The sequence below is a fragment of the Sinocyclocheilus grahami genome, unplaced genomic scaffold (assembly GCF_001515645.1).
Source record: "Sinocyclocheilus grahami isolate Dianchi unplaced genomic scaffold, SAMN03320097.WGS_v1.1 scaffold383.1, whole genome shotgun sequence".
Classification (NCBI taxonomy): domain Eukaryota; kingdom Metazoa; phylum Chordata; class Actinopteri; order Cypriniformes; family Cyprinidae; genus Sinocyclocheilus; species Sinocyclocheilus grahami.
The window spans coordinates 265,328-277,179 of record NW_015505562.1 but is presented as its reverse complement, the minus strand read 5'-3'; the positions used below and the strand labels follow the sequence as shown (position 1 = coordinate 277,179).

The window sequence follows — 11,852 nt, the reverse complement described above, 5'->3', positions numbered from 1 at the left end:
GTTTTATTACCCTTTTTTAGGAAATAAGGTTATTAAAATGTGTGTAATATGTGAAGTTTAATCTTGAACGAATGGGCACGACAAATGCAGAATGTTGAAATGAAGTAAACTTTAATAGTATGTACAATACTTGCATTTAAGAGACTTTATAGAAGTATTAACACAACTTTTATAGATGGTGTCCTCATGTGACGAATTGAAGCCTCTTGTTAATGTATGCACGCTCCGCCTTGCAAGAAGTTGATTGGAAGATCGCACCGTGGGACGGACTTATGCCCCGGATCAAAAACCAATGCAAGACAGACTCGAGTACTTGCTTGCTTCTTCGCTTTTCACCGTGTTAAGAGCACTCCAACTTGTGCTCACACGCTTACCATCAAAGCGATCGGTCATCTAAAACTCAAACACTTCAGTTGAAACTTCGTGATTGTCAGAGATCTTCAAAGAACTTAAAAGTCTTGCAAACTCAGACTTTTCAGCAGAACTGCTCAAGCCTCTGCATCATCAAGAAACCAACCAATGTCCGGAAGGGCTTCCCCAAAGGGGACTCTCAGCTGACCCCCATCAACCTAGAGGAATATGACACATATCTAAGCATTCATATATAAGGTCCCTCAGTATTATCAGCAGTTTTCACATTGCTCAATAGCTAATTACCATCCTCCATCTCAGTAACCAATCAGTAGGAGCTTACAAATTATCATAATTGTATTGACCTGTGGCCAAGGAAAATACACATAGTCAGATTGTTAAGATACATGGACATTAACGTCTCGCTGGACGACCGTTGATAAGGTGTAAACTATTAAAATTTGAAATCAGTTCTAATCAGGTTGACTTCGAATTTTCAGATTTGAGTCCTCTCAAAACCTGAATGAATTAATAATAATTAATTCCCTAAGAAAAGTAATCAGACATTACAATGCTTGTTGCTTAAGGCTTTGAGATTTTGTTATCAGTTTGTGTTGGGGGATATCAGCATATAGTTTTGTTTTGGGGGGTTATCGCTGCTCTCCCTGCTCTCATCCATGCTAGGTTGCATGGATGCACAGGGAGTTCTTGCCCAGAACAGAACCATACTGCCAATTGTCAATCATTTTGGATGATAGTGTTCCTGACAGAAATCAAGTGTTGCGTTAGTTCTGGCAGGTCACGTTAGTCAAGCTCGCATCAGCTGACTCTCAGCTGACCCCCATCAACCTTGAGGAATATGACACATATCTAAGCATTCATATATAAGGTCCCTCAGTATTATCAGCAGTTTTCACATTGCTCAATAGCTAATTACCTTCCTCCATCCCCAGCTCCTCCTCTGTCAGTCAGGATTCAGCCTTCTGATTATCCTTTGAATCAGACTAATTCTAAAATGTGTACATAAAATTATTTAACTTTAACGATATCTGCAATACATTTATGTTGGTTCTGTTCTGTTTTCCCTGGGGGGGATGGTGGGGGGGTATCGCTGCTCTCCTTGCTCTCATCCATGCTAGGCTGCATGGATGCGCAGGGAGTTCTTGCCCAGAACAGAACCATACCGCCAATCTAAACTGTATGCTAATTGTCAGTCTTCTTTGATGATAATGGTCCTGACAGAAATAATATATACCCAATATATATAAACCGGCTGAAATGTTTAGAAATCACTTGTACCCTACCTGATCAAAAAAATCCAGTCTTTCACTCTGCCTGTGTCAGTTTGAGTCTGGTTAAAGTTTTAAATGCCTGCTTTTATGTAGTTAATAAAGTCTTATTTTTATCACACTTGACGTTGTTCATTGTTTGCTCATAACTGGAGTCACTTAATCATGCAGATTTATGCTACAATTTCTTTGTAGAATTGTACAGTAAGAAAGTTATTTCCCCTAACCAGGAAATTAACGTTCTTAGAATTGACAGACAGTTGACCCTGAGAGGTCAAGTAAATATCTACAGCGGATCTAAATATTTATAATTAATTATAACTAGTTATGATTAATTATTCATATTTCCCCATGAGCTGATTCGCTACAGTTGTATTGGGAAAATTCTTGTTCTTAAGTTATAGTTGTTAAGTTCAAACTGGTTCTATGTGAAATCAGACATTGAGCACCCCATATAGCCAAAATGGCATGATCGTAACACCTCAGCGAATGTTCGACTGTGAGATTGGTAGTCAAATCAGGCACCTCCTATCTAAGCATCAAATCTTCAACTATTCGGGGTCACCCCTAATAGTGTTATATCAAAACTCAGTAATTGCAATAACCTAACTGGCTGCAATATCAGGACACTACCTCCCAGGGTACTTGGGGTGTCATATTCTGACAGGGGATTTAGCACAACACTAGCGAGGCTGACAGTATTAAAAAATATTATTGTTTTTACAGACTTGCCATGTGTCTTCAGTTCTGAACACCTAGCCATTTTCGACCCACAAAAGATGATGTTTGGAGAGGATGAAGAAGGCTACCGATGGTCTTTGAATGACGAAGAGGACAGAGAGAGCCTTTTGAACTTGAGAGATCAGTTTCAGCCCTTTCAAAATATTGTCAGTCAAGTCAAAAGTTGTACCTGGGAGAAGGTCATCAGCGAGGAGCAATACTTCAAAGGAACGCTCTTCCGCTTTCCTCTGCGTAATGAGGCTTCTGAGATCTCAGATAACTTATATGATTCCACAAAAGTTACCCAACTATTTGACAGTTTCATTGCTGATGCAGACATCAGTCTTCTTTTCCTGAGAAATGTGACATCCATTACTTTACTGCATATTGACACCAATGGCCTCTGCAACAATAGGCTAAAAGTTTCAGTGTCAAATTACTTTATTACTGACCTTTCTCATGTCAAGCAGGAATCATTTGACAGAAAAACAAGTTTTAAAACAGTATCACAGATTTCCCAGCAAATGGAAGAAACAAAATCCCAGTGGCTTGTGACAACTTGCCTTCTGAAACAGGGATATATACTAGAGATTGACTCTCTAGCTAATAAGCTGAGCTTCTACCCTCAAGCTGACACAGCATTTCGATTAGATGAAGACAGATCACTTTGCAATGGGCGACTAAGTTGCTTTCTTCCACTTCCAAATAATGAACCAAACAAAACCGGACTTCCCATTCACATCAATGCTTGCTTTGGCCTGACAGACAATCGGAGGTTCATCAAGTGGCAAGAGGAGGATCAGAAGAATGATGAGTCTGCGATGTGGAATGAGCTGCTCACAAAAGAGATTCTTCCTCATGTATATCTCATGATGATCCTAGATGCCATTCAGCTATCAGAAAACTCAGCCCTGCCTTCTCCCACTGTGTACAACCTTTGGCCTGACCTATCGAAGACTGTACATAAAGAGAGATGGCATGAAGTTGCAACAGATACTCTGAAAGGTCTATTTGAATACAAGATCTTTCACCTTGCTGATGATGAGCAAATCTGGGTGTCTGCCTCAGACGCAGTTTTTCCAGTAAACAATATACGTAGTGACACAATGTCTGCTGTGTCAATATTATTGATTGCTGAAGGAGAGAACCTGGTCACAGTCCCAGAACATGTTTTGAGAGATGTTCAAGAAATCTTCCCTGAAAGTGACACCTTGACATGGGTGACTCCATCTTATGTTAGAGATGTCCTACACAGGAGTGAGGCTGAAAATCTCAGTAAAGATGACAAATATTCTCTTCTTGAATTTGCTCTCAGTGATGAAAAGTACACAGAGCTACAAGGACTGAAGCTTCTACCTCTCAGTGATGGAACCTTTACTTCATTTGGCAATGGAGTGCAGAACATTGTTTTGATTGACAATGATAAGTTTCCAAGGTAAGGTTTGACACAGTCTCTTTCCTGTTTGAGTTCTTTAGTGTGTTTGTATTGTGCTGTCAAAGTAGTAATATTCTATTTTGTTTGTCTTTATTCAGAACATTGCTGCCATTTTGTAAACAAAGTTTTTTACCCAACGATCTGAGCCATTTTTGCACTATGCAACTAAGGAAACTAGCTACAAAGGGTAAGAAAAAATGTTTCATATATTTTAACCGGAATGTGAATAATAGTATGAAATTAATATGTGTGGGTGTGTTTCAGGCATATATAACATAATCAATTTGGATGCACAACATGTTGTTGCACTCATGAAGAAGCACTTACCTATGGACTGGAAAGTGACCGAAGGTCATGTGACATGGAAAACAGCAGAAGATCATCATCCTCCAAAGAGCTGGCTAGCTGAATTCTGGAAGTTTCTTAGCAGTGAATGGAATGACTTAAGCAGCTTTATTGACATGCCTTTAATACCACTGGAGCCACTGTGGAGTTCAGGCAATTCTGTATTGTTAGCAAGATTGCAAAGTAACACAACTTTGATCTTTCAGAGTAGCACAGGGTCCAACTTGTCAGATAATGTTGAGAAAGTGTTAAAAATGGTGGGATGTACAGTCATAAAAAGAGATGAATGCCTTAGACATTATGACATTGAGAGTTATGTTCTTCCAGCTTCACCAAGAAATGTTCTACAAGTCTTTGTAAACTCAAACAGAGACCAGGTCATCAAAGCCATTGCCTCTGCTTCCTCACATGAAAGAGAGGAGTTGAAAGTGTACATCTCTTCTTTGGATTCTCTCTCAATTGCTGAACAGGACCTACTTTCCATGTTGCCTATCTTCAGAATAATGTCTGGGAAATATTTTGCAGTTGAATCAAAACAAGCAGTTGTTTCAACCACCAGTCCAGCCATTCCAAATGATCTGCCAATGCCTGACACCATTGTACAGTGTGCAAATGAAGCTGATCGCAGACTTTTGACTCTTCTGAAAATTGAACTCTTGGATGCAGCTAAAGTGGCTGTTCATTTGGTTGACTGCATTAAGACAGGCTTTTTCCAAAATGTTGAGGAACAGACAATAATGACCTGGATACTGAATAATGGTAGCATTCTACTCTCACAAAGTGAGCAGCTGTTCACAAAAACAAAAAGTCTCAATTTTATTGAGACCACTCAGGGAGAACGTAAACAAGCCTCAGATGTTTTTGATCCAAGAAACAGGATATTCCAGGACCTTTTCGAAACAGATTTCTTTCCCCCACCTATTTACACAAAGACCCAGGAAATGCTTCAGAGTTTGCAATGCCTTGGCTTAAAGGCGGACCAAAAAGAAATATCAACAACAAACATACTCCAAGTCATAAATCATATTGAAATGCTTTGTGTTCACTCACCAGATAAAGCATTCAAAAAAGCAAATGCTATTGTTCAAGTACTGAATGAGAATGATTTCCTTGCGAAATTCACCAAGATGCAGATAGAAGAGATGATGCAAAGGCAGTGGGTGCCCTGTGAAAATCCAAAGTTCTTGAATGGAAGAGAGATTTCTACAGGTTTGTACAAGCCAGCTGAAGTTAGGGATTCAAAGTATTCTTCAATTGTTGGATATGTAATGCCCCTTACCTCTGAGCTAACAGGACATGTCTGCAACCATCTTGGACTTAATGACACCCCTCCTGCTGAAAAAGTCTTAGAGAACCTCTCTGCACTGAGATCAATGTTCAACCCAAATTCAGACTTTCAATTTAAAACCGAGCTACACAGTATCTATAAATACATGCAGGACAACTTGAGAAATTTCAGAGATTTAATGGACACAAAATGCATTCCCTGGATCTGGAATAAAAGTGAGTGGGTTTGTCCAGGAGATATAATTTTAGCTTATCCACCTGAATTGGATCTAAGTCCTTACATCAAGAAAGTGCCTGAAGAGATTTTGCAATATGAAAACCTGCTAACGCAATTTGGTGTGAAGAAAACACTGTCTGATGAGGAAATTGAAGACATACTCCATGGCATAAAACAAATAATTGACCGCAGGTGTCCTCCTCATGGAGACTCAACAGAACTGAAAGTGACAATTGCCATTCTTGACTGGATGCGAAAAAATGAGATGCATTTTAAGGACAGTACACCTGTGCCTGTCATGGGACAAAACCAAAACTTTTCTCTGCAGTCTTTATCCAAAACAGTCTTCTGTGACATAAGTGCTGAAGGACTAGAAGACCTGAAACAGGACAATGAGGAATTCTATGTCATTCATGAAGAAGTTCTACCCCTCACTGCAAGATGGTTGAAAGTCCCATTCTTAAGTACTCGCATCTTAAAACCACAGTTCATACAAGCAGAGCAAGAGTTATTTGGTATAGAACAATGTGGGCAATCTGAACCGATTACTCAAAGAATTAAGAACATTCTTAAAGAGTATGATGAAGAAAGTGACATTTTCAAAGAACTCCTACAAAATGCTGAGGATGCTGGGGCAACCACGTGTAAATTCCTTATTGACTTCCGAAAACACAGAGACCCCCCTGAAACCCTAATTGATGATGGAATGGCCCTCTGCAATGGACCATGCCTTTGGATCTTCAACAATGAGCTCTTTTCACAAGAAGACTGGGAAAACATTGTCAAAGTGGGATCAGCATCAAAGGAAAACAAAGTTGAGATGATTGGAAAGTTTGGGCTTGGATTTAATTCTGTTTACCATGTGAGTGATATTCCTTCAATTTTGAGTGGGAACACCCTTCTCATACTTGATCCAAATGTCACCCATTTGGAAAAGCACATACTCAGCAAAGGAAACCCAGGAATTAAACTCAACCCATTCCAGGAACGGCTGTACAAAAGGTTTCCTGGACAGTTTAAATCTCATGAAGGCATTTTTGATTGTGATCTGTCAGCCCAAAACAGCAAGAAAGCTTACAATGGCACCTTGATAAAATTACCATTTCGCACTCTGGAGGAGGCAAACAAGTCAGAGATCAGTTCAAAGGTATATGACGAAGAACGCATTTGGAGTTTTAAAAATAATTTGACTGACAACTCAGAAACTCACCTACTATTTCTGAAGAGGATTAAATCTTTGTCCCTTCAAATTGTCCATGAAAATGCATCAACTCCTCCACAGGTTGATCAGATTCACACTCCCCTAAAAATATCCAGAGAAGTCATGACTTCATTTGCTGTCTCGAATGACACACCACTCCAAGAGATAAAGAGCACTTTCGGAAATACTGATATCACATGTGAAAACATGATTGATGTCAACAGTGCACACATTGTTAAAATAGTTCATGAGCACTCAGAGAGGTACCTTACACAGTACTGGCTTTTGTACTCATGTTTTGGGATGCATGATTCAATGCATATGTTCCAAAAAATAAATGATCAAGAACATGTGTTTTCATTTCCAATTGGAGGTATAGCTGTACCTTTGCATAGAGAGGCAAAAACTAAAGCATGGTACCCTGATGAAAGCCTCAGTGGCCATGCTTTTGCTTTTCTTCCTCTCTCGATTAAGACAGGTCTTCCAGTCCATATAAATGGGACTTTTGCAGTCACATCAAATAGGAAAGGCCTATGGGAAAAAGGAGTGAAGTCTGAGTGGAACAAAGCTTTACTTAAAGATGCTGTAACCTCTGCTTATATCACTACACTGCTTGAGATGAAGAAAATGGATCAAAATGGACATATCCAGAACTATTCCTTCTATGCATTCTGGCCTAACACAGAGAAAGTAAGCAAAGCATTTTTACCCTTGGTTGAGTCCTTCTACTCAGCAGTTGCACAGATTGGCAATGGTAAATCTCTGGATCTTTTTAGCAATGGACATAATTGGTGTTCTATGGACAAGGCAAGATTTCTGAATCCAAAAATTGAGAAGAACCAAGCAGTTGGAGACATTGCTATGAAAGTGTTCTTGAGCTTGGGAACTTCGTACTCCTGTGTTGTTTCTCTCCCAACATGGGTAAGAGACAGTTTTAATTATTGTGGCTTCAAGGAAATTATCAAACAGAAGACAATCAACTGGCCTGAGTTTTACAACATTGTGTTTAAGAACTTGAGTGCTGTGGACAAATGCAACATAAATTTTCTTGTTCTTAATGCCATTGACTTGAATGATCCTGCTGTTGATGACTTGCTGAAAAGTTACGCTTGCATTCCAGCACAGAATTGTCAGAAGTTTCAATTTATCAAGCGACTTGTGAATCCGTCTGGCAAAGTGGCTTGTTTGTATACACTTGAGGAAGGACGCATTCTTGAAGGAACTGCAAATGACTTCCTCTCACCAAAAAGGATTCAAAGACTTTCAGATTTGGGAATGCTGAGTGACCGCCTCCCTTTAGAAGACATCACAGAAAGAGCGGGGAAGATATCTAGTGTTTGGAAACAGGATAAATCTAAATTTCATAAATGCCTTCAGTGTCTCATGGAGTCAATGAAAGACTCCTCAGAAGATGTGAATTCTCTGCACTGGCTCACACTCTCTCAAATACCATTCCTTCCCGTCTTAGCTCCTTTAGTTCAGCAAAACAGGAACACCTCCGTTCTTAAAAAACCCTCTGAAGTTTACAGTGCCCATTGTCGCAATTTAGTTAGCATGACAGAATTCACAATTGATCATTCAAACCTTCAAATGCACAGTTATGATCCAGTTTTCCAAAAACTGAGAGTATGGACAAATCCACCAGTTGAGACAGTGCTTCAGCAGCTGTTAAATGCACACAAACACTGCCATGCATTTGAAAAGTCTGCTCTCCTTAACATTGCTCAGACTTGCTATGAATATCTCAACAATTACTTGTTGGAACAGAAAGATCCCAATCCAATTATTGGGCATGCAAAATCATACCCACTCATTTTCATCGAGGACCGCTTTGTAAATGTGAGGTCAGTGGCCAGAAGTGAAGAATTTGAGGAGAAACCATATCTCTATGTGCTTCCAGTCATTTTCTCCAAATTTGAGAGGCTGTGGGACTACCTTGGTGTCAAAAAACAATTCACAAAGGAGCAATATGTTGCTGCAATTGAGGAAATGCAGGCTTTATATGGATCTCACCCTCTTTCCACATTAGACCTCCATAAGTGTGCTGCAATACTCGTAAATGGACTGTATAAAATCAAAGAAGAACTGATTATAAACTGTCTCATACCTGATGAGAGCGGTGTGTTGACATCTTCTAAGGAGCTGAGATTTAATGACAGCCCATGGATGCCTGTCTCAGCTGGTGTCAAGCTCTCCCATGAGCTGATACCTCGGCCTGTGGCCTGTCATTTTGGTGTAATGACAACAAGACACCATACTCTGGAAAAACATTTTGTCAGTGGGTTTTCCCTTCATGACAAAGAGTTTGGACAAACCGAGAAACTAACTGTCAGAATAAAAAATATAATTGAGGCATATCCATCTAAAAAGGATATTGTGAAAGAGCTCATTCAAAATGCTGATGATGCAGAGGCAACAGAAATTCACTTTGTGTGGGACAAAAGAAAACATAGGACAGAAAAGATATTTGGAGAGAAATGGGAACTGGTTCAAGGCCCAGCACTTTGTGTGTACAACAATAGAACATTTTCTGATGCTGACGTGAAAGGTATTCAGCAGTTGGGGGAAGGAGGAAAACATGGCACTTTAGGGAGAACTGGGAAATATGGACTTGGCTTCAATTCAGTGTATCATCTGACAGATTGTCCATCTATCCTGACTGGTGACAAATGGCTCTGCATTTCTGATCCAAATCTAAAATACATGGAAGGTGTAACAAAACAGTCCCCAGGTCGCATGTTTTTAATGGAAGACAATTTAAAAAAGTCTTTTGAGGATGTTTATCATACCTTTCTTCCAGAAATGTTTGATCTCAATTCTGGAACCATGTTCAGGCTTCCTCTCAGGACAGAGAAAATGGCAGAAAAATCAGAAATATCTAGACATACAGTCACAGATCGTGACATGAAGGAACTTTACTATGCCTTAACAGAAGATCCTGAAGGACTAATTCTCTTCTTGAAACACATCACAAAAATACAGTTTTTGGAGATCAGTGAAGATGGAAAACATACAAAATGTTATTTCCTTATCGAAAAGATATACACAGAGGAGAGTATGGTAAACAAAGAAAACTTTCATAGACACGTTAAAGAATCCCTCATGTCAGGAACAGCAGAACCCTGCAAAACCATCTATGACATGCAAATCTCATCAGGAAATAAACAAAGCAAGTGGGACATTGCAGAGTGCTTTGGCTTCTCAAATCAAATCCAGGAGAGAAAAAACAAACTAGGTTATTTCAAAGTTCCTCAAGCTGCTCTGGCTGCATGTTGGAGCAGCTCATTTAACCACACATTTACTGGTAGTGCATTTTGTTCTTTGCCCTTACCTGGACAAACTGGTTTACCAGTTCACGTGAATGCAAATTTTGAAGTAGATTCTTCTAGAAGGGACTTGTGGAAACAAGATGGTGATAGTCTGAAGACTGAATGGAACCAGTCATTGAAAGTAAACATAATTTCACCACTCTATGCTGACCTCCTGTTAAGTCTCTGTTCAGTCATAAAGCAAGATACACCTACAGCTCTTGTATTCCTCAAGCCACAGTTAGATTCTTGGCTAAATTACTTTCCATGCATTTCACAGAAAGTAGACAAAGTCTGGCATGAGATGATTCTTGAGGTCTATAGATCAGTTAACCAGTTTGACCATCCTGTCATACCCACAGTACACGCTGTTCCTGAGTCATCACATCTTTCACAACAAAAATACACAGTTACCTGGTGCCGTGTGTCTGAACCACATTCAGAAAAGTGTCCATATTTCACAACTGGGGACCATGAAGGAATTTTCGAAATTTTACATGACACTGGAATGAAATTAGTGCCATACTCTTTGAAAATGCATGAAATAAAAGCACATTTTAAAGCAGCTGGTGTGAATGTGACAGAAATCAGTGCGTCAGCAGTGATGAACTTCTTGAAGCAAAGATCACTGAATGATCCTTCCCAGACAACTGGCAGTTTGCCTTTGCACATCGACCAGACTTTGATAAAAAACAAAACAAGATGCTCAAAACTTTTGAACTTCTGCTTGACAAATGTCAATGAGGAAAATGTCCATGTCCTCAATGGGTTGCCTCTTCTCCTCATGGAAGATCAGATGTTAAGAGTCTTTGACTCTAGATGCCCAAAGTTGTTCTCAAGATTTAGCAGTCTTTTCCAAGGACATCAGGAGATGTTTGCAGATATTGCTGTCAATGGAAAGCATATGCAAATTCTACACAAGGGAATGTTTATTAAGAGCTTAACAATTGCTATGGCAGCAACATATTTGAAAACAGAACTTGAACAACTGCTTAGGCAATCATTACCTGATCAAAGATGCCAGCTCTACAAAGCAGAGAAAGAGACAATCAAATGGCTGAAAACTTTATGGAGCTTCTTTGAGGATCAAGTGGAAGTCTACAAAAATGGAAAGCTGAATGTCTTTAGTGAGATAAAAAAGCACTTTGAAGATAGTCCTATTTTACCAGTCATCTGCCCCCGTCAAAATAACATCCGATTCTTACAAACAATGAGGAATGTATCAAAAGTGATTTGGAATCCAGATGAAAAAATAGCTTCCATTCTCTTAAAACTGGGGTTCATGATATTAGACATCAGCTTTTTCATTGATCTCATAGACTTCTGTTTCAAGTATATACATCCGGAGCTCCTGCAAACAGGAGACACTTGTGCTGTTTTGGGAGAGGTTTATCATGTACCTCATTCCCAGTTTCAGGGGCTATCAAAAGATGAATGTGTAGATCTTCAACGTTTCTTACAGAATGAGATCAGAGATTCCAAAAAGAAGGTTGAACGTGTGAGGATGCTCAATTCTTTGCCCCTGTTTGAGTCAATATGTGGAAAACGGGAAAGGATTGATTTACACAGAAGGGTGTTTATTCTGAATTCTAAGCATCACAATGACTTTCCAAATTTGTACTGTGTCGATGGATGTGACAGTATTTTCCTCAAACACAGCTGGGTGAACTTAGAATTGTCAGAAATTCTGAACATTCAG

At 39.4% G+C, this 11,852-nt stretch overlaps 1 protein-coding gene across 1 annotated transcript in view; it reads left to right on the top strand.

Annotated features, from left to right (window-relative positions):
• Positions 1-11,595, top strand: part of LOC107549895 (sacsin-like) — a 20,116-nt gene extending 8,521 nt beyond the window's left edge. The window contains exons 5-8 of the mRNA XM_016231081.1: positions 2,367-3,795; positions 3,894-3,982; positions 4,060-9,905; positions 11,473-11,595. Coding sequence (XP_016086567.1) covers positions 2,367-3,795; positions 3,894-3,982; positions 4,060-9,905; positions 11,473-11,595 — 7,487 coding nt within the window. The remainder of the gene's footprint in view (positions 1-2,366; positions 3,796-3,893; positions 3,983-4,059; positions 9,906-11,472) is intronic.
• The last annotated feature ends 257 nt before the right edge of the window (positions 11,596-11,852 follow it).